General features: G+C 35.7%; 1 protein-coding gene and 1 long non-coding RNA gene across 2 annotated transcripts; both read right to left on the bottom strand.

Moving 5' to 3' along the window:
* Window positions 1-5,911: 5,911 nt before the first annotated feature.
* LOC127106790 (uncharacterized) lies at window positions 5,912-8,427 on the bottom strand. The gene is made up of 2 exons (XR_007795495.1): window positions 7,676-8,427; window positions 5,912-6,247 (listed from the first exon to the last, which is right to left on the bottom strand). It is a non-coding gene; the product is annotated as an uncharacterized LOC127106790 (long non-coding RNA).
* A 3,933-nt stretch (window positions 8,428-12,360) lies between these two features.
* LOC127101413 (zinc finger CCCH domain-containing protein 24) lies at window positions 12,361-18,056 on the bottom strand. Its single transcript, XM_051038839.1, has 14 exons — window positions 17,389-18,056; window positions 17,016-17,108; window positions 16,636-16,896; window positions 16,472-16,544; window positions 16,112-16,244; window positions 15,884-16,037; window positions 15,679-15,759; window positions 15,239-15,361; window positions 14,737-14,904; window positions 14,520-14,654; window positions 14,183-14,278; window positions 13,703-13,987; window positions 12,999-13,042; window positions 12,361-12,911 (listed from the first exon to the last, which is right to left on the bottom strand). The coding sequence occupies exons 1-14, from the start codon at window positions 17,923-17,925 to the stop codon at window positions 12,665-12,667; spliced, it is 2,430 nt and encodes an 809-aa protein (XP_050894796.1). The 5' UTR covers window positions 17,926-18,056; the 3' UTR covers window positions 12,361-12,664.
* Window positions 18,057-18,782: the final 726 nt, after the last annotated feature.

The raw sequence follows: 18,782 nt of genomic DNA, 5'->3' as shown, positions 1-18,782 counted from the left end.
CTTTTACACTATCTAATCTATTAAGGACTCGGTTCATTCGATTAGAGTAAGATAAATGACCTTTTAAACGATTAAAAAATATTTTAATCAATTAAACCATGTAACTATTTTAAGGTTTCCTTTTTTGGATTAGAGTTTTCTTATTTTGAAAGTTCTTAATCAATTAACTTTAATCGATTACCACCTAGGATTAATCGATTAAGTCATTGAAATAGCTCATGAATCATTTCCTTTTTGAACCAATTTTTTTCTATATGAAGGAGGTTTCCCCTCATTTCATTTTACACGAAATGTCTTAATAGAAATCACTATATACTTTTTTTACTCTCTGTTTTTATATTTGTTTTTCACTAGAATTATTGCACTGCAAAAGATCGAAAAGTCTTTGTGAAAATTTTGTTATAATTGGTGTTATGCTTTAATTTGTTGTATATAAGAGTTGTTAAGTGTTTTTCAAGTAATTCAAATGTTGTAACCGGTTAACACGGGTGTAACCAGTTACAGCAAGGCCAACATCTCATTCCAGTAGCAGAGAAGTGATATTTTCGTTGCTGAAACCAATTAACTTGTGGCGTTAACCTGTTACCACTAAAGAAGATTTATTTCTAATGTCAAGTGTAACCGCTTAACCAAATGGTGTAATTGGTTACATCCCGGTTTTGTACTTTTTTGTTATTTCATTTGGTTGTTTTGGTTCCCAATCACATTGTAACCTTTGTATAAATGTATAGGATGCATTCTCATCTTAGGCTAATGCAATATTCAATTTTCAACCTTAACTCTCTCTCTCTCTATCTCTCTCTCTCTCTCTCTCTCTCTCTCTCTCTCACACACACACACACACACACACACACACACACACATCACACACACATACCATTTTCCTCTTTCAGCTTCCACATTCCAATTCTCTCCACCATTGTTCACCATTCTTGTGGTTCAAAGTTCCAACATTTGACATCAAAAGTCCGGTTCTGATCCATAAACACATAGTGTGCAACATGAATTATGTCTTCAATGAAATAATCCCTACAAACCTACATATCCTTTATGCGAAGAATTACGACAAGTGGTGCAAGAAAATGAAGGTGTTGTTTGGCTACCAAGATGTTCGTGAAGTGATCAAGAATGGTGTTACTCCTCTTGTCCAAGATACAACAAAGACGCAACAAGCAACACGTAAGGAAGAGAAGAAGAAAGATTACAAGGAATTATTTTGTATCCATCAATGTGTTGATGATGACAACTTTAATAAAGTTGGTGATTGTGAATCGTCAAAGCAAGTGTGGGAGATTTTAGAGAAGGCATGTGTAGGGGTTGACAAGGCAAAAGTGATGAGGTTACAAACTCACAAACGTCAGCTCGAATTGATTCAAATGGAAGAAAAGGAGATAATTAACGATTTCACAACTAGAATCACTCGGTTGGTGAATTAAGTCAAGGCATGCGGAGAAACTGTTACAGAGCAATATTTTGTCGCAAAAATCTTGCATTCTTTAACACCAAGATTTGACAATGTAATTATGGCGATTGAGGAATTGAAGGATCTTGTAACAATGAGCAAAGAAGAGCTACAAATCTCTCTTGAAGCTCATGATCAAAGGATGGAGGTGAGAAATTCCGATAAGACAAAGGCGGAGATCGCTTTGCAAGCTCGCTTGAATGAGAAGGACAAGAGATCGGAAGGAAAATGGTTCATCATAAGTAAAGTGAATTTTCAGAATTTTGGTGGAAGGGAGTCCCAAAATTCTAAGAATTCGACTTGTCAAAGGGGTGAGAGCAGTTGTATAAAAAATGATGGTCAAGGCAACTTTAGAGATGAAAGAAAGAGGTTTGACAATAGCAAAGAGCAGTGCTCTAAGTGTCAATGGTTCGGTCATTTTGCAAAAGAGTGCAATGTGAACAAGAAGGAACCTCAAGAGGATGACGTTAGGGCTGCAAGATAAGAGTTTGATGAAGATAATATACTCTTGGTCATGATCGCGGAAGGAGAATGCAGCAGCAAGTTGCAGGACAACAGCAACAGCAATTCAAGGATTCTGCAAAATTGAGTTGTGATTAGTTTAATGATAGGGTTAACCGGTTACATGCGGAGGAAAACATTATAATGAGTATGAAAGGAGTTCAATGCAGCGAAGAATGGTATTTGGACTCAGGTTGTTCAAATCATATGAAGAGGAGGAAGGATTGGTTTGTTAAAATTAATTGTGCCATCAAGAATAAAGTGAAGTTTGCGGATGACACCACTCTAGCGGCCGATGGGATTGGTGATGTTTTGAACATGAGAAAGGATGATGGACATTCCTTGATCATATATGTCTTGTACATTCTGGGAATCAAATGTAACCTTATAAGTATTGGTCAATTTCTTGAGAAGGGTTACAAGATTCACATGGAAAACAATGGGTTGTGCATTATGGACGCAAAGGGAGCTTTAGTCCTTAAAGAACATATGGTTGCCAATAGAACCTTTAAGCTTGAGCTAAAGGTTATGGAGCATAGATTTCTTGCTACTGCATCCAGTAGAGAAGAGTGGATGTGGCACTGTCGTCTTGGGCATCTCAACTTTAGATATCTCAAAGACTTGCAAAAGAACATAATGGTAACGGGGCTTCTATCTATCAACATACCAGCTGAAATTTGTGAAGAATGTGTGAAAGTGAAGCAACATAAGGGTAAATTTAGCATGGATGCAGACTGTAAGACCAAGAATCACCTTGAGGTGGTGTATTAAGATGTGTATGGGTCGATGCAAGTAGATTCAATTGGTGACAATAGGTACTTTGTCACATTTATCGATGACCATAGTAAAAATCTATGGACATACCTAATCAATAGAAAGGATGAGGTATTTGAAGTGTTTAAGAAGTTCAAGTCCATGGTTGAGAGGCAAAGTCGTCAAAAACTCAAAGTGCTCAAAACTGATGGTGGAGGCGAATATGTCTCAAATAACTTTGGGAGGTTTTGTGATCAAGAACGGAATGTACATGAGGTAGTACCACATTATACACCGCAGAAAAACAGTGTAGTCGGAAGGGAGAATTGATTGATCATGAACATGGTGAGAAGCATGCTAAAGGAGAAGAACTTTTCGAAAGAGTTATGGGGAGAAGCGGTATCCACCACTGCCTAATTGTTGAATAGGTGCCTTACAAAGAAGCTTGAGAATGTAACACTAGAGGAAGTATGGTCGGGATTCAAACCGAATCTGAACCATTTTAGAGTTTTTGGTTTCGTTACATATCGACATGTTCTAGGACAACTTAGAAAGAAGTTGGATAATAATGGGAAAGTGATGATACTTGTAGAATATCATTCTACTGGTGGTTATAAATTGTCTCATGTTGTTAACATGTGGATCATGATCAATAGGGATGTCGTATTCGATAAGTTAAAGCAAGTGCAGCAGGGTGTAATCAGTTACCATCAGACGTTAATCAGTTACATGCAGGCGTTAACCGATTACCAGAAAGTTGTAACCGGTTACAGCTTCAAAATTTTCAATTCGGAAGAAAGGGGAAGTGTAGACCATCCTGTCGTCGAGGCCCAAAATAAGGAAAATGTCATAAGGTCAATAAGGCAAAGGGTTTTGATTTAAAGACTCCAAGATTGTGAGTTGTTACGAGACAACAAAATCAATGATGATGGTAATTTTGTCTATTTTGCACTTATGGCCGAATTTGAACCCTTTAATACGGGAGAGACTTTAAGTGATCCAAAGTGGATATGTGCTATGAAGGAGGAGCTGGAATCCATTGAGAAGAACAATACTTGGGAGTTGGTTGATCTACCGGATGGAAAGAAGCCAATTTGTGTGAAATGGGTGTTCAAAGTGAATGTAAATTCTAAGGGTGAAATAATCAAGCATAAGGCTCGACTGGTTGCTAAGGGATTTTTGCAAAGAGAATGCATGGACTTTGAAGAGGTATTTTCACCGGTTGCTAGGATTAAAACCATTAGGCTTGTTGTTGGTATTGCAAATAACCACAATTGGCCCATCTACCAAATGGACGTCAAATCTTCATTTTTGAATGGACCGCTTGAAGATGAGGTATATGTAGGACAACCCCCTGGTTTTGTTGTGAGAACCCAAGAGTTGAAGTTCTATAAGTTGAAAAAGGAATTATATGGTTTGAAGCAAGCTCCAAGAGCTTGGAATAAAATAATATATGGTTTCCTAAAGGATGTTGGCTTCAAGAGATGTGAATCTGAGCATTGAGTGTATGTGAAGACGGGTACAAGTGAAAGAGTAATTATCCTTTGTCTATAAGTAGACGGCTTGTTGATGACAGGCAGCAACGGAAATGGTATTTCAAAGCTCAAGAGTGAACTTATGAAATAGTTTGATATGACCGACATTGGCCTCATGACATACTTCCTTGGTATTGAGTTCCACAAGTCCAAAAGGGGACTGCTCATGCACCAAAGAAGATATGCTCTTGAGATATTGAAGAAGTTTGAAATGGAGCATTGTAATGTTGCCATTTCTCCAAATAAACCAAGGCTGCAGTTGTCTAAGAATAAGGATGATCTAGATGTTGATCCAACTCAATATAGGAGGTTTATTGGATCCTTGCATTATTTGTGTAATATGTGGCCGAACTTGGAGTTTAGTGTCAGTATTGTGAGTAGATTCATGGGGAGGCCAAAGGTGTCTCACTTGGCAGCAGTCAAGAGGATCCTATGATATGTCAAAGGTTTTGTTGGCTGAGGAATTCTCTTTCCCGCAGCGTATACGGGCAGAAAATGCAATTTGCTCGATTTTACCGATTCCAATTGGTGCAGAGATAAAGATGATCGAAAGTCTACATATTGATACATATTTATGTTCGGTGAGACACTAATCTCATGGTGTTCGAAGAAGGAAATGGTAGTTACACTCTCATCTTGTGAGTCCGAATACATCGCCGCTTTGTTATGTGCATGCCAAGTTGTATGGCTTATAAATCTAATGGAGCAGTTGGGCATTAGTGAGGGTGAGGTTGTCATGCTCCTAGTTGACATCATTTCCGCGATTAATATTGCTAAGAACCCAATTGCACATGGCAGAAGCAAGCATGTTGAGATGAGGTTTCACTATTTGAGGGAAATTGTTAGTGAAGGAAGGTTATGATTGGGATATTGTAGGAGTGAACATCAAGTGGCTGATTTGCCGGCTAAGGGGGTGACAAATGATGTGTTCAAGAGGTTGAAGATGAACATGAGCATGGAAGACTTGGAATACTTGAATTAAGGTGGTGTGTTAAATGTTTTTCAAGTAATTCAAATGTTATAACCGGTTAAACGGGTGTGTAACCGGTTACAACAAGGCCAACAGCTTATTCCAGTAGCAGAGAAGTGATGTTTTTGTTTTTGTAATCGGTTTGTCATACCCCAAAAATTGCCCTCCCATTTTCACTTTTACTTGACTTTTGGTCTATGGTTCATCTGCATATTCATTGGCATCATAACACATTCATTTTACCATTGCATTTTTGAAGTAAACATCATTGATTCAAAGACCTTTGGATGTTTTTGATTAACATGGCACTAGTGTTCCCTGAGGACCAAATTTAGGGCATCTTGATGTTGCATTGACTAGTGAAGACCATTTATCTTTGATTTAAAATGAAACCCTAATTCTTGATCTTTGGAACCTATAGATCATGTGGTTTGTATTATGGCATTGGATTTTATCAGGGATTGCAGGTTTAATTGGTCAACCATGAAAGTTTGATTTTGACTGATTAATTTCTTTATGGGCCTTGTTCATTACACTAATCCATTATATGTTTGGTGTGGATTCAAGACAAGGCATTGAGATTCATAGTCAAGTTTCAAGATTCATAGTCAAGTTTTCAAGTGCAATTCAAATTCAATTTTTCAAATTCAACTTTTGGAGGGAGATTAGTTTTTGAAGCACAAGACATCATTCATTTCAAAGGCCAATTTCATTACAAAGCATCCAATCCATATTACAAAAATCCAAAATTACAACTACACATTCTTTTACATGTTTTTGACCTAGGGTTGATCTTTGGTCAACTGTTGGCTTTTTAGTCAAACAAGTTGACTGAAGTCAACTATCTAACCCTAGGACTTAGTCCCCACTTTTCTTCATTCATAAGCCATCTTTTTTGTAAAGAGCCCCCATGATGTTGCCTTCATGTGCCATGATCATATTAATATCCTACATGCTTTGATCAAGTCTTTATGAATTATGGTGATATTTCATTCCATGCCAAACCACCTCACATATCCATTAGTCCTGCATTTATACAACATGTTACATTCACACATATAATAAACCAATGTCCATGAATAATTTGCATACACAAACACCTACACACATATGAACATGTCAATCGAAAAACACACATGGGCATCAATATAACATACCATGTACACTTCAATACAAAACTACATAGCAGTTAACTCAATGATCTATTGATGGTCCATACCAGTTCAAACATCAATACAACTTAGCTAGTTCATGCATGGAAATTATAACCAGTTCTTCTAAACCTCAAGCCACCTAGCCAATTTGCATTAGGTTCCAAAACAGATAGTACTCATGAACTAATTCTATAACCATCTAACAATCTTCAAACATAAAGTGTCACCCACACATTGTCATTCATAACAGTAGCAGCATTAACTAACAACCTCTCTAAACTAACTCATTAGTTTCATGATTAATTCAATACATTTCAAATTTCTGATCAACAATCAACACATACCAGTATTAATACAATAAATGTGTCATACCAGTCAATTATTTTAACTTCAATTCATTTACAGATTCACTTAGTAGCGAGTCCATAACAAGTCTGCTAGCAAAAGCTAATAGTCCTAACATGCTAATTCTATAATAGTCCATAAATGCTCATTTCATAACCAGTTTTTGAATTCAATAAATAGCAGTCATGTTAACAATCAATTCAAGCTAATTTAGCATATAGTTTGTAACTGTTTTTTAAAGTTTAATAATACTAACAGGGCCATGTTATGGATAAGCCTAAAGCAAAAATTAACCTCATCACCATTAACACTTGAACAATCCAAATTTCAATTCAATTCACTAACATTCCATTTTACTAACTAAAATTCAAATCCAAACTCAACACTAACAGTTCAACCTCTTTTCATTTCACTAACACTTAATCATCCTAAATCATTCTAACGTTAAGTTCAATTCCAATTAACCAATCAACTAATTCACTAACTGTTTTCATTTTCAATTCAGATTCTAACTAACCTAACTGTCAAATAAACTAACTCATTCTAACATCTTCGTTCAGTAACTGCGAGTTCACTCTAATAGCAAGTTAACAGAGTTAACTGATCCATCTAATTTCCTCATGAGATTAATTAACAGTAACCGTGCCCAAACTCTTAACTACCTGCCCTAATTCCACTACCCAATTTTGTTATGATCGCACTCTATATAATCTTTACTCCACTCTCAATCATCAACAAAAATTCATTCTACAACTTCTCAGTCAATCACTCTCTCTGAATTCTCCATCTGGAAATTCTCAATCAATCTCATCACTCTCAACCACTCTTCAATCCTACACACTACCATAATAACACATAGCAACACCAATTTAATCCTACAGACTAAAGATCTCAGAAGAAGAAGAAGAGAAGAAATTTCTGCAACATAAATAGTTGGAGAGTTTGAAGCACATACCTGTTAATACCTCTAGTTTTCTCTTTGTAAGCATCTTCTTCAACCTTCAGCAATCACCAGGGTGAACCTCGACCTTGTAGGTTGGTGATTTTTAATTCCTTGTTCTTTTTTGCCTGAAGTAAGTTATCATCATGTAAACTTAAGCCTAAGAAATCAAAGTTCTAACATATCGGGATTTGATTCCTCCTCAACGCCATTTAATTTAAGTTTATTTAACCTAGGGTTCTTATTTTGTTTGGCTCGATTTTATGAAATAGTTAGGAGTTTATAGAAATTAGCTTGAGATTGTGTGTGTGTGTTTGTGTGTGTGTGCGTGAGCGCGTGTGTGTGGGTGTGTGTGCGCGCGCGTGCGTGTGCGTATGCGCGTGTGCGTGCGCGTGTGCGTGTCCGCATGCGCATGCGTGTGTGAGTGCGCGTGCGTATGTGCGCGCGTGCGTGTATGCGTGTGCGCGTGCGTGTGTGAGAGAGAGAGTGTGTGTGAGAGAGAGAGAGTGTGTGTGTGTGAGAGAAAGAGAGAGAGTGTGTGTGTGACTGAGTGTATGGAAGAGAGCGAGTTGGGATAAGTTTGAGGTCACTTGGACCTCCGCCGCCGCCGGAAGTGAATTCTGGCGCGGTAAGGTTGATGCTCCGGTGAGGGACTTGGGAGGAGCTTGTTTGAAATTTTGGCTTGAAGAGTGAATTAGTCACTCTGATTCCTTTCCCCCTCTTAGCAACGCATTGGGCTTCTGAAGCTAGCAGGCTCGTGCATTTGCTTTACACCACCACTAATTACACTAATCTTTTTTTGCTATTTCTAATCTTTTTTTTAATATGTTGGTACACTTTTAATGTATTTTTAATACATCTTAGTTCATCCATGTTAATACACATTTTTAACTCATAAAATTAAATTTTGACTTTGTTAAAAACACTTAGAAAAATAATACTACATTTAGGTTCACATTAGAAATTAAGTAGATTAGTTTAGTTTTTTCATTTTAGATTTTTAGGAATTAATAAACATGCTCACATTATATTTTGATTAGTCTTTTTTAATTTTAATTTTAGAAATTAATAGGTGTTAGCATTTTAATTCCTTCGTGATTTTAATTCTTTAAATAAAATTCATGTGTTTGTAGTTCCTGATTGATTGAATTGATCAAAGCCCTTTTTGATCAATTAATCATTTGATTCATTTGATTCCCCTATACAATCAAGTGGTCATAGGTCTCTTAATCCCTTGATATGATTAGACCTCTATACTTGCATCACGCTAGATTTCAAATCAATCACAAGTTCAAGACATCATACAAGACCTCAAGGCTGAAGACTATGGACATCAAGCATAACAAAAAGATTCATCTTCAACACTTGATAGTTATGATAAGGATTACGCACCATGAGCCTTAAGTATTAGAGAAGGGATGAATGGGAGTATCTTATCCTCATTCTAAATATCTTTGGATACGGGACGCATGGCCCAGTTATTCAAAGTATTCACCTCTACTCATAGACTTTAGTGTAATTAAAGTTGGTTAATTGTAAAGTTTTCCCCCCGTACAACACTTCACAGTCAAGATTTTGAAGATAAAGAAACATCAATGATGGATTGCTTCATCATTCAAGCACAACATAAGATTTTGCTTTCAACACTTGTTGGTTAGGATGCAAACTACGTGTCACGAGCCTTAAGTAGTGGGGAAGGGATGAGAGAGAGTATTCATATTCTCATTCTGAATATCTTTAGATACGAGACGTATGGCCCAGTTATTCAAAATATTCACCTTCATTCATAGACTTTAGTGCAATTCAAATCAAATAACTTTTAAGTTTTCTTCCCCACAGACAACATCTCAACACTTCAACAATCAACATCAATAATACTTATCTCTTTGGACCAAACACTGCACTCTTTAGACTTCTATACATTCTTTGGGTTAATCACCTCATGGTTAAATACCCATATCTAAATCAATACCCCTCATGCATTGCCCTATGGAGCCTCATGCTTTGAAACACCTCATGCATTGTCCTATGGAGCCTCATGCTCTAGAAAAACCTTTTTCTTTTATTTTTCCCTATGGAGCATCATGCTTTGAAAAACCTCATGCATTGCCATGTGGAGCCTCATGCTCTGGAAAATCTCATGCATTTCCCTATGAAGCCTCATGCTCTGGCAACTCTCGTGCATTGCCCTGTGGAGCTTCATGCTTTGGCAACCTTCATACATTGCCATGTGGAGCTTCATGCTCTTTCAACCCCTTTTTGTAAGTCTTGATCCTTGGATCTAGGAAAAATCCTACAACCTTGCATTGGCCACACCATCTATTGGTTAACGCCACACACTCTTTGGTTCAGATACACCTACCATATGGTTTCAAACAACACAATCATGGTCTAAACAATACTTTCACCAGAATAATCTCTTCATTCAAGCAAGTCTTTTTCTTTTGTATTCAAATCCAATCAACTTTTTCATTTTCTTTTATCACACAAACCTTTTACAAAACAATTATCTTTTCTTTCATAAAAGAACTGTTATAATTTGTTCCTTAGCAGTCAGACCAAAAACTTAAAGCATCCGAACGAGGATCAGAATCAGCTAACGTATACACACTTCTAGGATATGATTATAATTGTTCCTTAAAATCAACCAACACATCTGTATTTTCTACCACGAACTATGGAGCTCTGATTTTTTCATTGCACTATGAGAATACGTAGGCACGATGGTTCGAATCCTTGGCGAGCACACTAATTTGAAATTCTTTTTTCCCCTTTCGCAAGTAACCTTTAGATAATAACACTCATCCACGCAAAGAACAGACAAAATGGTTCCCGTTGAATACAACGGATGTGAGGGATGTTGATACATTTCCCTTGCATAACCGGCTTCCTTACCCGTTTCTCTTCTCCTGAGTTTTATCGATATTTTCCTTTTCCTTTTGGAATAAATAAATTTCGGTGGCGACTCTGTTGTATCTTCGAGCGTGCGATGCGCTCAGGTATCTTTCGCGGCGCGACACGTTTAACCTGTGGCGTTAACCGGTTACCAATGAAGGAGATTTATTTTCAATGTCAGGTGTAACCGGTTACGAGCCTGATTTTTGTACTTTTTTGTTATTTCATTTGGTTGTTTTGGTTCCCAATCACGTTGTAACCTTTGTATAAATGTATATAATGCATTTTCATCCTAGGCTAATGCAATATTCAATTCTCACTCTCAATTCTCTCTCTATCTCTCAATTTTTCTCTTTCACTCCCCATATTCAAATTCTCTTCACCACTATTTACCAATCTTGTGGTTCAAAGTTCCAACAAGAGTGTGATTCTCTTTTGGAGTTATTTTGTCATAAGGTAAACATGATAAAAAACTTAGTTATAGGTTCTTGAGCTTAACTTGTATAAAAGTTGTAGTAGTAGTAGTAGGTTCTTGAGTTTGATCTCTTTAAAAGCTTTGTTTGAAGGATATTAAACTAAACTTGTATAAAAAATTTGTATGTTTAGTTCTTGAGCTTAGCTAGTGTAAAAACTTTATCTATTGTTATTGAAGGTTCGTAGATTAATTATGTGAGAAATCCAAATTTGTTTTTATGGAACTCTCAAAAGGTTAATTTTAAGTTATGATATGAGAGTTTGAAGAGAAGGAGAATGGGTTCGAAAAATAAATTTTTCAAAAAATATAAAAAATAATAATATTTTTTTAAAAACATATTTCATATGAAAATGATAAAATAATAGTTATCATTCACATATTCTTGATTTTTGAAATATTATAACAATATAAATTATATTCGAACAGCTTATTGAAGTCCTCCAAAATCCTTCTCTAATATAGTTTTATAATTCCTAAATTTTGAGTTTTTAAATAAAATAAATCCTACAAAACTCTCCTCATCCAAATTCTTCTATTTTTTCATTCAAACATTCTCTTTTTCTAAAACTATCATCTCTCTTTCCCTTCAAACTTTTAAAGAAAGCCATAGAGATAGGAGTATAAATCAATTGGTTATATATATATATATATATATATATATATATATATATATATATATATATATATATATATATATATATATATATATATATATATATATATATATATATATATATATAATTGTTTTAAAAAACAACTTTTGTAAATTTATTTCAATTTTTGAACACTACAATTCAAATCCCCTATTGTATTTATTAAAGCTAAAATAATTGTTTTATAAAACAAATTTTATAAATCAAATCTTGAACAATACAATTCAAATACCCTATTGTATTTAAAAGTCACTTGATTCACAAGTATGACACTTGTGACGCTTAAAAAATCAGAGAAATAAGTATAAAAAAGGTCAGACAAATATTTGATCCACACGTAAGCTTGTTAAAAAAGCCAGACAAATATTTAAAAAATCAGACAAATTTCTAAAAAAAAAAGAAAAAACTTTTTGACTTGACATTGAAATCCATATAACATTCATATAATACTTGCTGGACAAATCAAACTTTTTTTCTTTTTAATTCTTTAATATATACATTATTTTGAACAATTTCCATAAACTTCTAAAAGGATTAAATATATATTAAAGCAATATTATCAATGAAAGATTAAAGACATTAATAAATTATGCTGCCAAATTAAAATTATATCTACCACTTAACAAAAGTGGTAATGTCTTTGGGTAAGCTTGAAGTATTAACTGATGCTCAAAGAGTATGCAATGTATTTTCGCCATCAGGTATCATAATGATTAGAAATAAAATGTCTGCAAACTACAGTAACCCCAAATATGTTTCAATGCAGTAATCAAGCTTCATGATACATACAGCAGGAAGCAAATTATATGGCAGCTGAATATCGAAGATGGTGCTCAAGCATAACTTAAAGAGCACAAGATCAACATATATAAGCACTAACTAACACTCGTCGCAGCTTCTAACACAGCCAAAATTTTGTTGGATGATTGAATTTGACAGCCTAGCAAATAAAATAGACTTCAACCTAAACTCCACTACAACCTACCTTTCAAGAAGCATAACCAATTCACAATGTGGAGTATGTGGAAAAAGATCAACAGCCATTGCTTTTATGGGTTTGAAGGCCTCTGAAATGGGCATAGACTTCGCTCTATGCCGAGCTAGACCAGCACTACTCATCCTTCTCCATCCTCTGTTGTCTTTGTTTCCTCTTTCAATTTCTGTGGGGGATGGAGTACAAAGCTCAATAGCATTTGCCACCAAACTTTCAGGATTACATGATATGTAACTGCATTAAAATGTCCCAAATTAGATTTCCAAGAAAAATGTAAATATGTCAAATAAGTGTATAGCATAGTTCAGAACAAGAACTAACACAAGTCTTCGCAGGCGTGTATGAGTTCTTAAAGCTTTTATCACCTGTAATCCCACAATTCAAGAGCCAGAAATTCAGTTTCTGAGAGAAAGCATAACATATTCCAAAAATAATAATTTCATAACTTAATTTTGATATTGTAGGTGTAAAAAACTTACGCTATCAACAACTCAATCACATGTGTGACTTTAAAAGTAGTTATGATTGAAGTCAAACATTTTTTATTGATATTGTATGTGAATTAAATACTTGAAAAAATCTACCCTACAATATAGAAGACTAATGTAGAACTATGCAATTAAATAGAACATGAGAAATATTGCAATAAAATACATGTTAGACCAACGCTATGCAAAGAAAATCGCTATAAATAAATACATCTCTAGGAATTGCGGAACAGGAGCCTGTAAGAAACCAGACACTGAACGGCGTAAGGAATCAGTCTTACATACTAGAACTTTAAGCAAAAGCAGGGACCTAAACTTTTGTTTGGTTCTAGGGAGAGAAACCTTGGACCAACAAAGGGGGCAGTTGCCTTGGTGGGGATGTCGAGAACCAACACAATCATAGGTAAACAACTAGATAGGATAGCAAAAAGAAAAATGCATGGAAACTATCATATGTTGGACAATGTGCTTCTAGAGTTATGGTAGTAATCACTCCGGCAAATAAAATGAAGAAACTAGTGTAAGTGCAATTCTTACAGTTGGATGAAGTCCAGCACGGGGAGGATCAACAATAGCAACAACATTTTTAAATTGTTGCGCGGAAGTATTCCCATTTTCAGAAGCATTTTCCTTCGGAACCTCATTTTCAACTTCTGAATTGTTATTTTCAGAACACTGAGATGCCTGTTTACCATTTTCGGGCTCTGGGCAGGTACTGTCTTCAGGAATGTCATCAACAGTTCCACAGGTATTAGGATCATCAACTTGTTCCTTGGACACATTAAGGTATTCCTTTAACAGAGATCCCATAACTTGCTCTGCCTGTTTCCTCATATAAACAAGCATGCAAAAGTTGCAATGTTAATACAAGGAAAAAATTAAAACAGATTGGAAACTTTCCGGTAGGAGGAAAAAACTGTCAATTTGATACTAACTATAAACTCAAGCCTTATTTCTGGACAGCAACCATTAAAATAATTCAACCTATATTTGAAAAATCAAGATGGCTGATCTCACCTTTGAACAGATAAATCTACAGTTTTTTATGCCATTATTCTCCGCATTCTTATGAGCATCAGATACAGCAGCAGCGTTCATTTCAATTCCAATAACCTGGAAGAACCCAAGAAAAATCTTATTCAAGCAAATCCAAAAAAACAAATTTATTTTGGAAAATTAGCTCTTAAATAGTAGAGCAGAAAGTTTTTTTCAACCAATGCAACGTCATCATTACATCATATAATACCTCCAAAGGGGCACGTTGAACAAAAAAATTCCTAAAGATCTGCAAGCTAAAAATAAAAATAAAGCTTTTTTAAGGCAAGAAGAAAGAAGCTTATATGGTGATTATTACCATTCCAACACGATGCGCTAATGTCAGGCCAATTGCTCCTGTCCCACAGCATATATCAAATAGCAATGTATCAGGACCTAAGCATGCCCAATCTCCAGCAAGGGAGTATAACTTCTCAGCAGCAAGTGTGTTAACCTATAGTAGTAGACTCAAAACTTCATATTCTGGGAAATAAATGCTTTTGAAACCAGTATGAAACAACAATTTTCATTCCAACCTGAAAAAATGAGGTTGGAGATATGGAGAAACGGAGATTACTGATATAATCATGAATTCTAACATCTGCAGCACTAATGCTTTCATCCCTCTCGGGATCACCAGCTGCTATGGGAAGTGAATGCAGTGGTGCATCAGATGGTGCTACATTGGATATTCCTTGGTGATCCTACATGAAAGACCAATTTCCATCGGAAGTCAATCCAAAATATAAGTTACACCATAACATAACATGCCATCAAAATTTAAAAATAACCACCAATATCTAACACTTCAGAAATTTGATATAGATGGTATCTTAATGTTTTTTCTCAAACAAAAAATAATATAATATACTGATGCTGGAGAGGGAGGGAGAGAGGGAGAGAGTAACAGACACACAGGTAGAGTACCATCATCGGATTGTTCAAATTTCTATTACATGGATATGCATGTGTGTGATGAGAATTGATACTTAACAAACAATCTATGACAAAAGAAACTTGGATTAGACAGGCTGCTACCTGAACAATTAGAGCTGTAAGGGGCAAAGTTGGACAATGAGAGGTAGCTCCTGTAACAAATGCCTGAGCAAGCCTCTTAAATTCAGCAGCTACTCGTACATTATCAAAACTTGCGGTAGAGACCTAAAATCAAGAACAAAGACAACAAGTTACGAATGACATTTGAAAGAAAGAAGGGAAACCCAAATCATAAGCTCCAAGTTTTCCAGGGTCTTGTCTCCCTATCTAAACCATACCACAAGTTTACAATGTTTACATAATAATGCAAGCACAAAGCATGTCAGTTTTATTCTAAATGTTCACAATCAGATTGAGCCTTTCTATAGGGATAATAAACTATCCCTACCCCACCAACCATTCACACAAAGAGTGTTTCCAAGTTCCAACATTATTTTTAGAGGATAATAACCAGCACATTCATCAAAAAGCTAAAAAATAACCTGCACGATAAGCATGACCTCCGCAATACCATCAAAAGTTTCAGCATCAACAGTATTCCCATTTGACCTCCCTTCTCGAACCTTACGAAACCAATTAGTTTCAGAAGGTGTTAAAGATACATAATGAAATAAAAAATAAGAACCAAATCTAAAATTAATAATCAACATGGCCATAAAATTTCAACATAGAATCCAACGAGTATACCGTCAATTGACGCCAAAATCCACAATTTTTAAATCTGTTCCAAACTGGTAATTCAGTGTGCTGTAGAAATTCTTGAAAGATCGCAGCATATTTGCAAGCAATGGTAGAAATATTTGGGCAGTCCACTGGTTCCTCAACTGCTGTTACACCTTCCCTATTAAAATATTTTAGTATACAATTAAGAACTTACAAGCAAACCACTCAGCAAATAGAGAAGGTGCAGAATACCTAAAATTTCCAAGGCTGAAACCCACTGTTACTTTGCCTTCCATAGAATATCCAATAGAAAACTCACACTTGTTACGATATCCATTTACAATTGGTGACTCAATAATACCCTCTAGATTGCATGGAAGACCACCTGCACAAGTGTGAGAAAGAAGTAGCTTAATAAGAATTGTATCCACTTTTTACTGTACTTTTTACAGTGAACCAGACACAGAAGTAATAACATAAGGAGTGAAATCATGAAGAAAAATCTAAATCACATATTTCAAAACTAGCACCTCAAGTTTTTAAACTCCTGAACATTTTAAATTTAAATTATTATTGAAGATTTGAACAAACTTTACAAATATAAAATGCAACCTATTTCCCTAGACTTGAGAATCCATTCAGGAACTGGAACGCCATTTGGACAAGCTTTACGAGCATTTCTAGGCTGCCAAAACAATTTAAAAGTTCAATTTAAGAAATGTGTATATAAGAATATATAAAACTACAATGATAAAATAGAAACAATCATGACTAACAAGTTTTTTGAGAATCTGCATGAGAGAGTATTTTTTCTGCTCCAACTGATCGGCATAGGACAAATGAGCCAGAGGAGTCACGACTTCACGCGAGCTTTTTTTCTTTGACTCGGAACCATCAATTACCAAACTATCATCATTTGGTTCATCATCCAATGTCCCATTTGAAGGAACACTAGAGTTACTTTTCTTCTCAAATGATCGAGGATAAACATCAGCTACCTCTATCGTTTTGTTGCCTATTTGTTTCCCTTGTAAATCCTATTAAATCCATAATTATCGATCATCAATTGCAAACTACGACTTTAAGATCAATAAATCAAAAGAGAGTATATATATTTATACATAAGGATTAATACTCGTTATCATAACAAAACTACCTTAGAAGAACTCTTCATTTGCTCTTCGTCTTCAAAAGTAACAAAACCAATAGCCATACCTTTCTTTGTCTTCGCATGCTTAAAAGGTATACCCTAGAGAAAGTGAACACAAAGTCATTACACAAACTTTAGTTTTGCAATGACAAAAACTGATTTTGAACTAATTGAATGCAATATTATTAATGTAAAAGTGGATTGAAAAATAAACTCAACTAAAAATCAAATTTGAAGCAAAATATACAAATTCTAACTTCAAGTTCGAATCAACTCTGGAGGCAAAATAAATTATACTTAAGAACATCAAATATAACAAAATCAATTCTTCAATTTCAATTTTAGCTTATCAAAAAGTGAAACCTGGAAACATGCTTACTTGCTCATTGAGAAAAATCCTCAAATTCTCAGAGCTCCATTTCATCGGCAAATGCACCAAACATTTGCTGAGCGCTTGGTTGGATGCAAAACCATCATCTCCACCGTCGCCGCCATCAACATCGTCGACAAGCTCCGTCATCATTACACCGTCTTTAACGGCAATTTTCTCGCCGGTAACGGATTTCAATGCCTTCTTACCTCTCTCAGACGTCGGGTCCCACGTGCTGTCCGGTCGAGGCCGGAGCTCCTCCTCGCTGTGCGCGTATCGGCAGGTATCGCCGTGGCTGCAGGAGGAATGTTTCCTGAAGTAGGAACATAGACTGGTCTTCCACAGCGGGTGGAGAGAACGGTTGTCATCGGAGTTGATATTGCCGTCGGAATCATCTCTCTTCCGTTTCTCCGTCGGTGCGACCTCGTTGTGTGCTTCGTTGATAGGGGCGTCTTGCGGAGTTGTAAGAGGTGGCTCTAAGGTGGAATCCTGAGCGTTGATTGTGTCTATGATTTTAGAGGGAGATGGTTCATCACTGGCCGCCATTGTTCACTGTGCTTTGCTCCGATAACTGCTCTGCTATCGACTGGTAACGGGAATGGTAATGGACCAATCGTGACTGCTCGGCACTTTAGCCCAATGTCACGAGCCCTCGTAGGCCCATCTATTAACAAGAGTGGGTAGGAAAATTCTACCTCATACCCTTACATTTATTATCTTCACAAAATTTTACTTCATACCCCTACACTTGTATTAATCTCCCTACAATATTTTTAAAATATCAATTTTATCCTTAATTCTTTTTGACCAATTTATCATTTTATTTTTAACCATTCAATTGAGACTTCCGAAAATTTCACTTTCCACCCTCGTATCGGAACTCCTTAAAAAAGACATTCGGTATGTATTTTTTTCAAATTGAAAGACTTTGTGAAAGACATCTAGAACACTGCAAACAGTATACCGGAAGAATTATCTAAAGAGTTCTGATTCTTTTTGAAAAAAAATTTTCCAGAACACTTTTCATATGTGTTTCGGTTAATAAAGTGACATAAACCGGAACTCTTCCTTGAAGAGTTCCGGTATTATATTTTTGTAATCCAAAACTCTTCGTTGAAGACTTTTGGTTTGCATTTTTTAATTTTTTTTTTTAATTTTTTTTTTAATTTTTTTTATTGTGCGGGAATGGAAAATCTTTCCCAAATATGTGTAGATACTTCTGATGCGTTTTTTGAAGGAGAATAGTGATCCAAAATGCAGCGGAGATTAAAAAATTTATCCTTTAGTGATCCTTACAAATGGGCATGATCAGTGATGGAATCGTTACCTCTTGTGGGGATTGAAACATTTGATGCAGATCTAAGGAGTGATCACGAACGTTGAATGGTGGCAACGCCTCTACT

The sequence above is a fragment of the Lathyrus oleraceus genome, chromosome 7 (genome assembly GCF_024323335.1).
Source record: "Lathyrus oleraceus cultivar Zhongwan6 chromosome 7, CAAS_Psat_ZW6_1.0, whole genome shotgun sequence".
Classification (NCBI taxonomy): Eukaryota; Viridiplantae; Streptophyta; class Magnoliopsida; order Fabales; family Fabaceae; genus Lathyrus; species Lathyrus oleraceus.
Note: the sequence above shows the minus strand (reverse complement) of the source record. Positions and strands in the feature narration are given on the sequence as shown.

What these genes read in the sequence shown, in the direction of transcription:
- LOC127101413 (XM_051038839.1), bottom strand. Translation starts at nt 17,925, where the DNA reads ATGGCGGCCAGTGATGAACCATCTCCCTCTAAAATCATAGACACAATC. An exon ending in TAGCGCATCGTGTTGGAATG is followed by an intron (nt 14,279 to 14,519) that starts GTAATAATCACC and finishes GGGTTCTTCCAG; the next exon opens with GTTATTGGAATTGAAATGAA. An exon ending in GTAGATTTATCTGTTCAAAG is followed by an intron (nt 13,988 to 14,182) that starts GTGAGATCAGCC and finishes ATGAGGAAACAG; the next exon opens with GCAGAGCAAGTTATGGGATC.